General features: G+C 40.8%; 1 protein-coding gene across 5 annotated transcripts; it reads right to left on the bottom strand.

Moving 5' to 3' along the window:
• Window positions 1-717: 717 nt before the first annotated feature.
• bdnf (brain-derived neurotrophic factor) lies at window positions 718-16,254 on the bottom strand. Of its 5 annotated transcripts, none has more exons than XM_056758365.1 (2): window positions 16,125-16,254; window positions 718-2,187 (listed from the first exon to the last, which is right to left on the bottom strand). In XM_056758365.1, exons 1-2 carry the CDS (start codon window positions 16,125-16,127, stop codon window positions 1,345-1,347), a joined length of 846 nt encoding a protein of 281 aa, XP_056614343.1. In that variant the 5' UTR covers window positions 16,128-16,254; the 3' UTR covers window positions 718-1,344. The 5 variants fall into 5 exon arrangements, with proteins under 5 accessions (XP_056614343.1, XP_056614372.1, XP_056614361.1 ...); XM_056758394.1 differs by lacking the exon at window positions 16,125-16,254 and adding an exon at window positions 2,645-3,373; XM_056758383.1 differs by lacking the exon at window positions 16,125-16,254 and adding an exon at window positions 15,010-15,161 and having other exon boundaries at window positions 719-2,187.
• Window positions 16,255-16,601: the final 347 nt, after the last annotated feature.

The raw sequence follows: 16,601 nt of genomic DNA, 5'->3' as shown, positions 1-16,601 counted from the left end.
TCCTTCCTTATCTGTGTCAGACGTTTCTATTCAGTTGTCTGATAACAGCCTCTGAAGTAAAGCAGGTTTGTTTATAGGTCTGTGATCAGGTGTATCAGATATCATGTAGAGTGCATTGGAGTGTTGACTCTATTGATCTATCTTTCAGACCAAAAAATCCTAATCTCTGTGATAGTGATGATAGCCTATACCTTCTTACTAGACATAATTCCAAACACAGGGCACATTACCTTCTCCAAATGACACGACTAGTTTCCATAGAATTACATGTCACATTTACAACTCTTACCTGAGAACTCTCTGTACTGACTTCATTAGAAGAAGGTGGAGTACACAGAGATGTGTTGATTTGTGTTTGCTTTTGCACGCTACTCATTGGCATACCAACATTCTTCACTTTTAAGATTAGTTACACCTGCATTGAACAGGGCCCACTCGATTAAACAAAGATATGGTGAGAACATGCTTAAGATACTTAAATTTATCTTTCTCCATTTTAAAACCATCTAAATGTAGGATCCGTATGCTGTGAGAGAAGATGTTCTCTCCAAAGCTTGTGCCCAATTTAGACCTGCAAAGGGAGTGCTCAAACTTTATTGACATTGGTTTTGTTTTTCAGTTGCCTATAGTAATTTTATTTCTTCAAATATTTCAATTTAATATTGCAAACAACTTCACAACATACAAAATGAATTATATTAATTCAGAACACATGTCAATGAATAAATTTTATATATATTTTATATATATATTTTTTCATCTTGTGGGGATAAAAAAATAAACAGCAAAGCTTTGACAACAGCACCTTGACATAGTATGTATTTCCAACATTACCTTGAGAAGTTGAGGATAGTAAACAGACAGAGTACTTAGAGGAGGAAATCCTGTTACGGTTGAGAATGTAAACGGAATGTTTTGGTCGGAAATCATTTCCTTGTTTTCCCAAAGTGGACAGTTTCTCAATTCACGATTGAAGCAGCATGCAAGTTTTTTTTGTCATTTTTTTTCTCTCGTATGTAATTCTTCCTCACCCCCTCCTCTCCTCATCTCTCAAAATCTTGGCAACGTAAAAAACACAATGTCTTGAGGAATGTGATATAGTAATTTGAACTGGGCGCAAATGACTGATCAGATCTTTTTTTAATTGTTTACAAGGTCATGAATATGTTCAATAAATAGACTGTAGTATCACTTTTACTGTATAAACTTCATCTTTTTTACATGCAGTCCATAAAATTTTCATCTGACGGAATAATTTACCCTGTTATGTATATATACAAATAGATATTTTCTCTTTTCTCTCTCTTTTTTAGAACTCTCAATAAAATCTATACATTGTGTACACTATCTGCCCCTCTTAATGGTCAATGTGCATACACACGAAGTGTCTATCCGTATAAACCGCCAGCCGATCTTCCTTTTGCTATCCATGGTAAGGGCTCGCACGTAAGACTGGGTTGTCCGGCATTGTGAGTTATAGTGCCGCTTGTCTATTCCTCGGCAGCCCTCCTTTGTGTACCCCAAAGGGTTGCATTTGGTCTCGTAAAAGTATTGCTTCAGCTGACCGTTATTCATAGGGACCTTCTCCAGAACGGTGACTGTCTGGCCAGACATGTCTATGGCCGTTTTTTTGTCCACAGCTGTCACCCACTGGCTAATACTGTCACAAACGCTGAGCTCCCCTCGCCGCGCGGGGTCCGAGTGCCGCCGCACGCGCATCGACATGTTGGCGGCATCTAGGTAGTTTTTGTATTCCTCCAAGAGAAAGAGTAACGGCGGCTCCAAAGGCACTTGGTTGCTGATCATCACCCGCGAGGCGTACAGGTCAACGTCCTTCGAGTCCGCTGCGACCCCGGCGACGGGAACGCCCCCTCCTTGGCCTTGTTCTGCCCTGGGGCCCAGCTGCTGCGTTGCCTCCCCTTCCACCTCAAGCAACTCCTCAATCACCTGCTCGAAAGTGTCCGTGAGCGAGGGCAACCCCCCCCCACTCTGTGGAGTCCCGTGGCCCCGGCCGCCCGAGGTGACGCCGGCCGCCGCCGCGGCAGCAGCAGCACCCAGGTATCCCTCAGCCCGGTGGCCCCCCTGCACACCCGGGATATCTCTCATGGGCGCAGCTCTCATGCAACTGAAGTATGAAATAACCATAGTAACAAACAGGATGGTCATCACTCTTCTAACCTGTTGGAACTGGAGACAGCAAAAGGGGAGAGACAAGAGGGATGGGGAAGATGAGAGAGGGAGACGGTGAGAAAACATGTAATGAATAAATTAATGTAGTTGTCTTGGCCGTAGCCCAGGTAAAACTACATTAAACACTTCTCCCATAACAGACACTCAATCAGCGATTAAAGGGAAACTGAACTAAACGGTGCGGCAATGTTTTCAAAACTCATTATGCCTCTGAACGTCACTAATGTAAAATCTTTCACAGCAGTTCTTCCTCTCCGCGTGTGTTTGTTGTCTCATGAGTCGCAATTACTTGTAATGGTTTACAGCGGTCTTTCGTTATTTGCGGGTAATGAAACTTTACGATCCCAAATCAATTCCGTAATACAAACGCAACGACTTGTTTTTTCTTTTCTCATTCTTAGTTACCCGCCCAAGGGAAAACACCGCACGGATTTCTCTGTCTATGCGCACACACCTAAAACAAATGCAGCAGGCTAAATTCAGAGACCCCGGAGTATCATTAGGAGAACATGTGTGGATTGCTCCCGCTCTCCTCCGTCTCTCTCTTCCCCTCCTGCCTCCGCCTCTGTCCCCTTAACAAGAGCGTTAAGTGTTGAGTGCTTGCGGAGCAGATATTGGTGATGTGCAAAAACCCTTTAGGAAATTAGGGAAAATACCGGCCAATACGTTGTCTGTCCTCAAGAAATTGTTGTGTAAGTAGTTCAATGTGTTAAGTGTTGAATAAACTTCATACAATCCCTTTAGTAACAAAGTACAACTTTGGAAACAACTGAATAACTGCATACAATAACTAACCAGTTCAATATGATCCCTCAGAGATAATTTTTTTCCAAAGGAAAAGGCGGAGATAAGAAAAATGAAAGAGAAAGAAACGGAGTGCAAGACAGAGACGAGGAGAAACAACGCAGAGAGAGAGAGAGATAGAGAGAGAGAGCTTTCAGTAAATGATGCCCATCATTCATTTACTCATTCATACCCAAACCGCCTTATTCTTGTTGATGCATTTTTCCCAGCATTCAGATGTTAAACTATTAAAGATCACATAATGCAAATCTTAACAATTCTAAGAAAACACAGATAGAAGGGAATCTTCTATATGTCATTATCTTCGCTTCTCGGTTTCGTTCATTCATTCATTCATTCATTCATTTATTCATTCTATTTCTCTTCCTCTACCCCTCTGAGGTTTTCTCTTACCTCTCCAAAGTCCCTTTACGAGTCACAGCAATTCATTGCATCCATTGGCATCCCAGTGCATATGAACGGAACATCCATAAACAAAAAAAAGATCTAAGCATCACTCTCACTTTTCTAAGGAGACGGAGGAGGGAGAAGTGGGGGCGGGGGGTGCATTTAAAAATATCCGTCTCCGCAGCAATGCTTCGCCATTTCTCCGCATGCTGCCGTACTCCCGGTGCCCCGCGCCGCCCAAGCACGAGGCAGAGGGAGGGTCCGTTCTCAGCGCAGAAGGCAGTTACGGACAGAAGGAAGGGCACGCCCATGCTAAAAGGCATTGTTTCATTCTTAATTGGCGTCTTGGGTCACGGCTGCGATTTGCTAGCGCAGCGATGACTGCCATGGAGATGTGCTTTCTATAAATAGGCCGGCTGGGAGTCCCACAGTCTCGATTCAGAATATCACAGCCCTCGCTTAATGAGCTCCAAGTCCCCTCGCTCAGTGACGTCATAGTCCGCTAGGGGTGCGTGCATGTGCATGCGAGCGGGTGTGTGTGTGTCGACGTGTGTGTTTGGTGAGGGAGATGAGGTGGGGGCATCTATAATCCCTCCTCTCGAACGGTCAAAAACAAGAACACGGAAAAAACCCAGAGCTGAGGATACAGCTGTGGAGAACAGATCAATCCTAATCAAATCAGTTGCTGCACAAAATGTGTGTACAAGCTGCTTCTGCAGGCATGAAAAGATACTTCAGTCTGTCAGCTTTCCCAGTAATGGAAAAAATCTTCTTACATTGTCAGCAATTACATCTGCTGAATATAGCAAGGAATTTAAAGTGCCTGTCTAAGGATTATCCAATGATTCTGTCTTGTTTTTTTATTCTATGGGCGGATGGATTACTGTGAGGGTTCCTGTGACAACCGTAACATGCGCCCAGTAACCGCCCCAGTTTCATGATGATCCCAATTAACAAACATCTGTCGTCTCCCTAATGAGGGGGATGTTTTTATATACCGTATATTACCCAGGATTCTGAATGAGATACCAGCATCAGTCATGCTGACAAGCAATTCCCTTCTCTTGCCCTTCTTGACAGCAGGTGGAGCACGGTTGCCATCCCTCATCCAATTCCAACCGGTACTGCTTAAAATTTTCCAGAGCTAGGCAGTATCACCCACCTGACAGGCCTGGTGTAATAACGTGGTCAGTTATTGTTGAAGAAGGTCTTCAGGTAGCAACCTAATTAGACTAGAGCACTGGAGTGCAGTTGTGTGGCAGGGGGGGAGACCAAGAGCACAACAACCCCAATGACGTCTCTCTCTAGTCTCCAAGGGGGATGTGAGGAAAAGGGCGGCGAGGCAGGAAGAAGCGGTGCTAGGGGCAGTGCCACTCATCAGCGCGCAATTGCTTTCCATTTTCCTCTGGGGTCCCTTCTCACTGGGAACAACAAAAGATTTTATTTCCAACTCTGCTATTTCCTGTTTCCATCAAGAGAATCAATATGGATTATGCTCTCAATCAACTTCCTGTTAAAACGTAATTTAGACGATGAATCACTTTATTGCTTTGGGACTGAGCGGGCAATAACTGAGACCTTCTGTCTCATTCAAAGCAGGGCGTGAAGACAAGATTACCTGGACGGACGTGTTTGTTCTGCACTAATATGTTGACCGCGCATGCATTCAGATCGCGTAGAATAATGCAATATCAATATCCTGTCAACATATGATGTGCAAACATGACGACGTGTGCGTGTTTGTGTACTTATGAGAGTACAGGGAGTGGCTTTTCATGGGTCAGAGGAAGCGAGTGCTAACGTGCTAATAACCTTTGTGCAAAGACTCTAATCACTCTTTTAGGTGTTTCGATATCAAAAATGATCAAAGAAAAACTTTCGTGGTTTTAAAACTATAACTCTTTCAATTGTCAGGCTAACAAAGCTGATGGTTTATACTTGTTGTAGCACCTTTGAAGCCATATTCATTGAATATACTACAAACAAGGCTGACATCAATCAAACCTATCATGTGGGAACTGGGAATCCACACAGCCTTTAGTGAACTCTCTACCTCTCCATCTACAAAACAACATACAGAGAGCTTGATGACATACGACATTCACACAGCTGTATTTGATCCATGTAGTCAGGGCTTGGTAAGAGCACGTCGAAACATCTTTCACTGTAAAACATGATTGTACCTCACTTGGGCATGAGTGGCAGCTCTATGGATTTGGGAGAAAGAGCACATGCACCTGCTCAATTGTTTGGAAAGGGGGCAGGTAGGACAGGATAGTTTGGTCTCCATGATTCTGATTCCCCCAACTGTATTTGCTTAAATCTCCATGCCATAAAGGGATTAGCAAAAAATCCAGTGATGACAGATATATAAAGCTCTTCCAACTTGAAAGTAGAGTGCTAACAGAGACTTTTGTATCAGAGCTAGCACTCTACATAAAAAAGAAGAAAGCTCTATGATACTAAGATATTTAACAATGTATAATTAAATATATGAAAGGAACAACAAAGAATGGAAGATAAGCTTTATAGAAAAGATTTCAGATTGTCTCTGTGTACTTCAATGTCAAGAACGGTGTGGCGTGCATCACCTAAGCTCACACAGGTGTCTCAGGTGTTAATTATTATTCTGACTTCGAAAAGACTTTAAAATGTACAATCCATAATGGGTACATCTGGTATCTGTGGTCAGACATAAAAAAACTGTGAAATAACCTTATATTCTCCAGAGTAAACTCCCTAAAATGCTTCCATCACTCTAAGGATAGCTCTACAAAAAATGCCTGATTCTTCATGGTCTTCAATGAACACACTATTAGGACTTTGAGTAACATTTCCCATCTTTTGAAATACCTGCAATAAAAAGTCTCTACGGGAAAGTTTTTGGCCTACCGCTTGCTAAGAATGTTTCGATTTTAATATCCTAAGTAGGTTATCTCCAAACACACACACAAACAACAACAACGATCAATATAAGCGATTTTGAGTAGGGTGCAAAATTGCAAATACTAACACACATTGTAGTTCAAATGATTGTGAATGAGTCTCCACAGCTGAAAGGCAGTAGACAAATTAAACATAAGTTCTGTTATAATTTATGTATAAGTTTCTTCTTTTCTCGTAACAGGAGAAAGGGCAGGCACTGGCGAACTGGATCTGCAGGGAACATCATCTTAGATTTGCCACTGATATGTTAGTAGAGATTTTTTCCAGACACTTTCTATGGAATTGGAAACATTCTGAGGGTGCCAACCATCACAATCTCCTCAAGCTCAAATCTATGCGGCCAATGTATAAACTGTTTAACATTAGATTTGAAAAAGATGTCAGAAAGAGAATTCTTATAAAACTACCCAATCCATAATTTACTCGTCAATCTTTGATTTTACAACACGTTTGCGCTAGATGGCGCATTCGTCTATATAAAGCGTTTGAGACGCATCTGAAGTCGAGGTATTCAGACAAGCATTAGAAACACATTTTTCCCGCCGTGAAATATGCTAACGATCACACACAGAGTGGATAAAAGACAATCTTAAATAAAAGGATCGCTGACATTTCCCCTCCTTTTAAAAATATATGCACAGCCTATATATATATATATATATATATATATATATATATATATATATATATATATATATATAAGCTTCTCTTCTAAACGAATACAGGCGTAATTCTATATGCAAATTAAAAATATATAATAAATTATGAAATATAGGACAATACAAAAACATTGACTTGATAACCACTATTAAAATTATATTTCAGATTGTAACAAGTCAATTAGGATTTTAACAAAATGTCTCAAACCTTTCCTAAGTAGTAGGCTATTGATTTCGTTTAAAAGTTTGAATCCCCAATAGAGTATCCAAAAGTGACCCAGAACCATCATTTATTTGTGCTTTGTATTGCAAATTAGGAAGAATTTTATTTGTAAAACTTTATCTGCGCTTTGGGAGTTTATCTATTTCAAGGGAAGGCTAGACTCCACACGGTAAACCTAAACGATGATCTCAAGTTTCATGTTCTTGAAAGTCTCATTGAATTCACCAAACCTATTTATTCTTTGAACGTTGGCACGGGTAGCCTAGTTTTCGCTAAACTCAATAGTCTATCTTTACGAATAAACTTTGTAAATAGAAATAGTTTAATACAGTTAATAAGTCACATATATATTTATAAAGAAAGAAATAGACTGTCCACCTCCAAACTAAATATTAGGCGGACAAACGCACAGCAAGGATAAATATATATTACGCACAGATAATGAATTAAACAAACTTTTTTATCTTTCGCTGGCTGTCTAGTTGTTCATCAGAAATTCAATCAACATAAAAGCGCCGTATCTCATCAACGGGAGGATAGCGTTTCAGGTTGCGGCACAGCCAGTACCGTTGCATGATCCAACACTTGATTACTTTTTCTTAACATCCCGTCTCATATCAGACGTCCACGCTTTAAACATAATAGCATGCTACCTCTATTCCGCACAAAAACCTACCTTTACTTTCCAGTCGTAAAGGAGACCATTCACCAGGGCTGTGTCATCTGGGATGTTTGGATAAGCCCTCCGCGCAACTATTTTAGCAATATTTTGCCAAGCAGCAGCTGCGACTTGTCTCTTCAGCTTTGGAGCAAATAGATTAAATTATTGATGGTGGAAATTGCACGGCTGAGGTAATGGACTCCCATGACTGAGCGGATCCTCTGGAGTTGGGTTGAAGCAGTTGGATGGCATGCTGAGCGCTCGCGGTGCAGTGCGCTTTCAGAGACCTCTCGAGCTTGAAATGACGGCTTCATTCCGCCTCGCGACTACAGTAACTAACTACTGCGTGACGTCGCAACATGTGACTCCGCCGCGATCCCGACCGAGAGCCAACCGAGTGAGACGAATGTGCTTAATGAATAACCGGAAAGTCTATTATTATGGCATTCGCTGAGCGCGTAATAGAAAAGTATTGGAGAAACCTTTTACATTGTTTGAGATATTAAGGCATAATCTGATTTTCCATATCAAGATACCGCATTCTTCTCTTTTTGAGGTGTAATTCACAGTAGTGCTGATATAGCCGATAGCCTAACCATTTCGAGATTGTCCTCATCGTTTTCTGTATTAATAAAGATTGCATCAGCATAAATGTTTCTTTATTTTTTAAATCAATTTATTGTGCATTTGTGTTCATACGTGAAATAAAAAATAAAAAAATTCAGCCTCCTCTATTCTTACAACCAGCTTACATTTTGTGGTGTGGTGGACAGCTGTTAGGTTAGGTTAAAACACCTTTTTGTGACAAGACTATAGATCATCTGCTGAAATTGATATTTGTAATTGTGAGGCTACAAAGGTAGCTTCAAAGTGAAGAGCTCACTCTTGCCCCCACCACATCAAGGACCTATTATTCCCTACTTTTCTATGTATGTGATATTTTAAACCATTGTAAATTCAAGACCCTCTGTCTGCCAAAAAGAGATTATGTGCCATATGTTGGTCCATTGCTTTTAATCCTATGCATTGTTCTTCCAGTGTCCGTTATATTTTTGCAATAATGGTAGTGGTTTGTTTGATACTTGTAATCTATATGGGCAAAGATGTTATAGCTAATAGGAGTTGTTGCTTTAACCATATTCTATGCAGTATTTAACATGACCTTCCAGGTGGAGCGAGGAGGGACTGGGGTTGTTTGATCCTTTTTATTCCAATCCTGCAACACACTTTCACAATGCTCAAAAGCCCCCTGCGATTTTGGACCAAGACCAATGCAAGTTTTATATGGATAGATTTGAGGGATGATGATTATTCTTTGCATCGGGTAATGAGGTGGAGAGGATTCAAACCTAGCTGTTCCCAGCATGGGAGTGGATGCTAACACCTGCCTCATCACAGTTAAGCACACACACACACGCACGCACACAACACATCAGTATATTGTCACCTTCAGTCGTTCAGGCATACTCCTGCTTCAGCCCCATCATCTCTCCTATAGGGACAAGCCAATATGAATATTAATCATCCCATAGGTTCACAGGAGGAGAGGGCAAACCCTGGATGATAAAGAGTTGCATCAGCAATCACTGAGCGACATGACTCCAAGAGAGGTAAAGCAAAAACACGCGCACGCACGCACATACACACACAAACACACACTGAATGTACACTCTCACACTGTGCATAAAATCTGTTCCAACCAGTTAATCCATAAATAAATCACTCTGCTTCTCATTAGGAAAAGTTAAACAATTTGGATCCAATTCAGAATTGCAAAACAGCACAAAGTTGACACCAACACCCCAAATACAACAAAAGTAACCACAATGTGGACATACGGATGGATGAGAATAGAGAACGGGATGAGAGTGATAGAACTGTTACTTTCATTTGCTCCATGGGATCTTCATCATCCACCTTGTTTCTCTCCAACCCACCAAAAAAGAAGAAGATTGACGTGTTGAATGTTGAGAGAGTCGGAGCGGCGTCAGAAGCGATGGCCGTGTCTCTATCCAATAGGTCGGGTCGCTAATGACGTCACCTCAGCTTTCTCAAAAACTTTTCTCTCCTTCGCACCATCTGTTGTCTTGAGTGATGTCTTGAGCAGGGTCCTAGGACAGTCGGGCGGTTCTTCCACATATTTAAGTTGCATTTTGACACTTAATGAAGCATCAGTCGGAACAGGTACAAACCTGACATGAAACAAAATTTGCTAGAGTTCTCTCTACTCCAGGACAAAATGACAAAACTTTTAGTGGCAAAACATGTTGTAAAAACAGAGATAAAGGCCTCTATCGGCCACTATGAGAAAAACAGTGAGATGCACAGAAAAAAGGTCTTATGACCTGTTTAAAGGTTTAAAGTATTCATACAGGACACACAGTACCTCAAAGTCATTTTTGACCATCAAGGCTACAATGAAACTCAAAATTATGAAATGCATGTCGGCATAGCACTCATTCCACACAATGCCACACATTGCAGCAGTCAAAAAGCATGAATGACAAGCATCAAATGATAAAAACTGAGTTCAAGCAGCATACATTCATCCACTTTCATAATTTAGTTTTCTTAAGTCGGTTACGGTAATAAACAGTGTATGAATAAGTACAAACTTTTTCCAAGGACGTCCCCCCTCTCTATTTTCTCATTCTTTGAAACGCGTGAGTCACTTTCTACATCTAAAGATCGTTTGCTCATTCCAGGGTGCCTATCTCGTTTTTTTCCCGGCTTGCTTTCTGTAGGGAAAGGAGTCTGGGCAGTGCTTAGAGTGACTCACATCAGCGTCTCTCTGCGCAGCACTCCTTTCTCCAGGAGAAAGCAGCAACAGGTCTCTGTTATCAAGAAAGTGCTGATGATGGTCAATAGTGGCCAGTCGTGTAGATAGAGATCTCAAAGTCTTGACTTATTGCAGCTGCGCTATTGGACTACACACACAGATATCCACTTTAGCACATAGACACAATGAGTTATACAATCCACCTAACTGTAATCTATCCCTTGCAGCATACACCAGCTACACTGGTAATGTATCCGTGGGGTATAAGCCCTCTGCTGCACTTTATACCTTTGTACACACATCCTCTGGTAATCTAGCCTTTTGCTTGCCCAACAAACCCTTATGTGTCAAGAGTATATTTACATAATTAGCTAGACGGTTTTTGCAATATGCCACTGTAGTCTTTGTTTTGCAAATATCTACATTATGTGGTTATTAGCTGCGACGCTAAAAATATGTATTTATGAAATTTATGAATGTATTCATGCACCGTTGTTGTTGTTAAAATGAATTAATCTGAAAACTGACCTACTGACCGAGAAATGATTTACTAAAGTAAGAAAACAGAACTACAAACATCCACCTGTTGCTTCAAAAATATTTACGGTTGAAAAATAGGTGAGAAATTACACCCCGCTGACTGTAATCCCAGTGTCCATGCAGATGGCATGAAAATCACTGTCGCCAAAAGAATAAACGACAGTGCTCCTAGAAATGTTAAACATTTAAATGTAAAAAAAGTTACCTGGCATTTTTAACACAAATAAGCAGATCAAACACAGACAAGGTACCATTATTAACCAGCATCCGAGCTAACTGTCTTGCATACATACCCAAGCATTGATGATGACGAATTGTTAAAAGATTCCCTGGCGGAGCCTTAGTTGCCAGGCACCAGCGCTAATGCTGCTCTGTAGCAATTCACATACAGAGAGGCAAGTGCCATTCCATTTTATAGTGGTGGGTAAAGCACACAGGTGGGTGGACAACTACTGTAGAACAACTCATCATGCAGACCCAACCACCAGCCCATTATATTTAAATGGAAATCTCTGCCGTGGGTCCAAAAATATAAATATATACCAGACATACATACACAGATACATAAATTATCCTGTTTACACAAACATACAGATGCAAATAACAAACTACAGATGCATTACAACCATGGCCCCAAAATAGCAAATTTGTTTAAATGGTGCTATTCGTGTACACACAAATATCATGTTAATATCCAAAGTTGTTTAAAAGTAGACTGGTTGAAGAAGGTTACTACAACACGACCTCTTGAAGAAACGAGCGCTTTGCTTTAGAGCTCGCGCGCTTCACCGCATGTCACGCACCTGCTTAAGAGCGCGCGCGCAATTCCTCAAGCCATAGGAAGTGCCATTCAATTGATTGTCTTTAGACATCTACAAATAAAACATTATTTTATATTGTTACAATTATTTTTGACCCAACTGAATATACAGTATTACTATTTAATGCAACATAGTAAAATTACATTTCAAATTAGCCTAAATGTTTTTGCTGATTATTTTTATAAGACATACTTAGGCTAAATTTATTTCTCTTGTTGTTGTCGTATTTTTTGTCGATTTTTCTTGTTATAGCCTATATTTAAGATTAAATTTCCCTTTTACAGGAAAACGATTTTTTTTTTCTTATTCGCAATTGTGGCGAGCATCAGCTTTTATTTCCCAGAGGAACTCTGCATATTCTGTGTAATAAATTCCTCCCGCGAGTGAATCAGGACGCAATAATTCGGCACATCTCTATAAAAGTTAATTAGCAAAACCGGCCCCGCTAAACAAACAATTTCCATATTTGAGCTATAAATATCTCTTGATCATCCGCGACAGACAGTCAACGATGATGAATGAAACGCCAAATAAACTGTAAAAATATAATGCCACAATAGCATTATGTGATATTTGGATTGAAACCTACCTGGCTCAGATTTGTTATTGACGCCCACCCTTAACTCTGCAGATCAGAGAGCTGAGGGGAGGGGGGCGGATAGGGAGATTCTCAGCTAGATAACACAACCCCATTTATGGACTGATCCGATGACGTACATTGCAGAAAGTTCTATAAAAAACCCTCCGTACATACAAAGTGTGTCGTGCCATCCCCCAGCACCCCCCACCCTCCCCGCATCCGCCTCCAGTCCCCCCTCCCCCCGCATGCCCACACCCACACCACCAACCCACATATCTTTCCCTTTCTGTCTATGAAGTAAAATTGTAATAAAAACATAATACAATTGTTCAAATATAAAAATACACATTAATCCAAAGAAAACACGACTCCGTGAATATTTAGAGATGCATGAAATTACAAACCAGTAATAGTTTAATAACAGACTTTGACTCTGGGAAAGACTAAATAAACAAAAAAATCCAATGTGAATGCAGTAGTATTAGTTACTCACAATTGCTTTATGTATCAGTTAAATCAGACATAATTTCGTTGGAAATTATGTGACCGTTATGTTTGCATAACTGTGTTCATAATATTTGCCCTGTAATGATACGAGTATTGCGTATGTTACAATGACACAAAACCACATTTAAATCAATTCTGTTGCAATATCCTAATTTAAGACTAAAGTTAAAACATATGCTGGCTGTCCCACTTCATTATATCACTGTAAAATGGGAGGTTCGATACATTGTTGCATTCGATACACAGATTTATGCTTCGATGACCATTGCTGCATGATTTTGATAAGAAAACAATGTTTAATAATAGAGAAATTACCGACTTAGCAGTGATGAAAGAAGCTAACGCAGCCGGACAAAGAGAAACGCTCGAAAGGATCATTTAAAAGCAGCTAAATGACACACCGAATGTATTCCGTCTGATAGACTCTTGATTAACGCAGTGCTGAGAGCGCCCGTGGGCTTTGATATCTGTCTGTTTGTCATTCAATCGCTTCACCCTTTAATCAGATTCTTGGATACAAAGGAAAAAAGCAACCGTAGCCAATATCCTCCGTTCATCCCCATCAGAAACTGAGACGAATTCCTAAACTTAGTCGGCATAAAAGTCAGAAAATCATCGGCGAAAGGCTCCTATAAATCGCTGACTGTCCTAATTATGCCTTGGTCTTGCGCGGATTTCTTCAGCTTTCTCCACAATACGCATGAAACCCTCTCAGCCATTTCTTATCGGGCAATCTTATCGGTGGCTCCATCAAACCCAGCCAGAACAATTGCCAAATCTGACCACGCCTATCCAAATTCTTTTTCATTTTAACTGGAAACAAATATATGAACACGCAAACACAAGCACGCACACATAACGTTTTGCCCCTCGGGCTATTTTTGGATAGGCAATTCAAAATGCTTTAACATGATATGTTTATCTGTGGCGAAAGCTTTTAGCTCTAAGTGGTTTCCAACTGTTTTGCGTGTGCACAGACAGACCTGTGCGACGGGGAGCGAGCAGGTGATGCTGGAGGAGAGGAGTGGAAACCTCGGGATGAATGAAACGGAGATCGGTCCGTAGTAAAAACACTAGCAATATGTCCACGGTGACGACGTGCGGAGACGCTACAAACGCGATTACATTGATAGGATTCCTGATTGCTGGTTGCACCACTTTAGGATCGATTCAACGAATAAATTAAACCGCCATACAAACGAAAACAACATTTGGCTGATAAAAAAGGATGCTGAGGCTGACAGATAGACAGATAGACGGATAGACAGACAGATAGATAGATGGATGGATGGATGGATGGATGGATAGATAGATAGATAGATAGATAGATAGATAGATAGATAGAAGCATAAGTTCGCCGAATGTTTTATTAAAGACAAGTCCATTATTCTGTGCTAGACAATTGCGCATTTATGACAACAAGAGTTCCGCAAGCATTTGATTATGATGTGACTGTTTACGTACTAAGATGCAACATTTACTTTACTGCTTTGTGCGGCGTTATAAATAATAACACATCAAATAACTACTAAATGTGGACCTCTGTCTTTATAGGTGATTTGTGATATACAAATATATACATTAATCCCTTTCTATTAATTAACAAACGAATTGTGGTTGTTAATTTAAACAACTTCAGCTGTTAACGTTTTTCCTTCTCTAGCCTTAATGGAAAACCGTGAAAGTAAGTAGCGTCGAGATGTAAAACGAGATACCGTAAGTTTATCGTTTCCCTCGTGTCTCAGTGTTCGCTCTCTCCCATCGCCTATTCCTGAGAGCGTAACATTTTCTCCATCCGTAACCACGAAATGAACTTAAAATATCATAGAGGTACCATTGCTGTATGCAAAAGAAAGATATCTCGCCAAGAACGACAGCTAGTGAAGAGGATAATAACACAAACTGGTCTTACCTTTTTAAGAGCTGACAACCACTATCAGTGGTTAGATCTCCAAGACCAACACTTGCATTTCCCAAAGTTAACGCTGTGCACCAAGTGGAGCTTGCAAAGTACGCGTACCCTACAGCAGCTCTAGATTTCAACTTTCACATGCTCTAAGTGGCGACAAAACTCCAAGCGCAAAACAAGCAGACCCACTATTGACTGGATCTTTTATCCTCGCGTTTCTTTTTTTCTTTCACAGGTCTTCCTCCGCAAGCAAAAAAATGAAAAAGAAAGAAGGAAAAAGTTAAACAATTCTTTGGCAAAAGCACTGCAAAACAAAAGGCGAGTCCACTCCGTGTTAGTCCGCAGCGTTCAACGACTCCGGTGCCTCTGTCCAAAGTGCTGAAATCATAGCACAGCTAAGGTTACTTAGAGGCAAAAATCTATACTTTCGTTAAGTGCCACTTGATATTGCTTTACTCTATTGCATCCCCACGCCTTGTCACGTGAATATATGCTTGCCAAGCCCGTCCTGTTAATATTTGATCACATTTTGAACGATCATTTTCTTAACAAAATAATCTATTTTCAAAAGTCGGTCACATCCCTCTAAAGAGGAGTCCTCCCAAAAGGGTAGAAACGCGTCCCCAAATCACACGGAAATAGGTTCCGCTCCGTAAAGCGTATACTGATGCTCTGCTTTTGTCCTGCAGGGCAGATGTACATGTCTACACATGTTGCTTTTTCACTGACAGAACACTTGGGAAAAGAAAAATTATACAATTTAGTATAAAGGATAAAAGACCGACAGGCATTAAAGCGCAGGTTGGTACACTGCGCACAAAAGAGAAATTAGAATGCACATTCTCTATACGGCTATTATTTTGGCTGCGTTTGCTTTGCTCAGATTTCTGTTTCCTTGGACGAATCGCAGAAAACGGCACCGTTACAAAGTTTTACATTCGTGTTACCAACGCTAGAGCATCATAGAAGTAGCCTTAGCTTTAGGGTTCCTAAGCACAAGACGACTCAGTACATGTCGTATATAAAATATTCTCTTTTCATTCCAATCCCAAAGTGTAAACACAAGCAATGCCATTTTGAGGTATATTCCTTTAAGTATGTATTTCCATGCTACTTACCATGTTCCCCTATGCTGTCCTGGAGATAGAAGTGTCTTAATATCCACACACTCCAACAGATGCTGGTAGGTAATGTGTCTTGTTTGAAGTCATCATATGAGAACTTCTGCCGTGCTCAGAAGATCGCCCACCACTTGGGTGACTTATGAATCTAATAACCCTTTGCAATATCCGCGTGCTTAAACTCTCTAACACCTTGGTGACTGTGCCGACAGGACAAATAGCAAGCAGTCGCGATTTACCGAAAACCCCTATCCAGATTTACGCAATGCCCTCGCTCAGAGAAACGCCGTTACGTGATTGAAATAAGCGAAGGTGGTCAAGTTTAGGTGGGCACCAAATTGACCAGCAGCTACAACAAATCTCACCCCTAGACGCTGAATGGAAAAGAAATGACCGTGTCAAAAGTTGCGCATCCGAGATATCATTGTGCCTATGGTTTCATTGCGCGTCATATGCCAACATTACGCGAAGCCG

Source organism: Triplophysa dalaica, chromosome 1 (assembly GCF_015846415.1).
Source record: "Triplophysa dalaica isolate WHDGS20190420 chromosome 1, ASM1584641v1, whole genome shotgun sequence".
NCBI classification, from domain to species: Eukaryota; Metazoa; Chordata; class Actinopteri; order Cypriniformes; family Nemacheilidae; genus Triplophysa; species Triplophysa dalaica.
The sequence above is the reverse complement of the archived record's forward strand: the minus strand, read 5'-3'. Positions and strand labels throughout refer to the sequence as shown.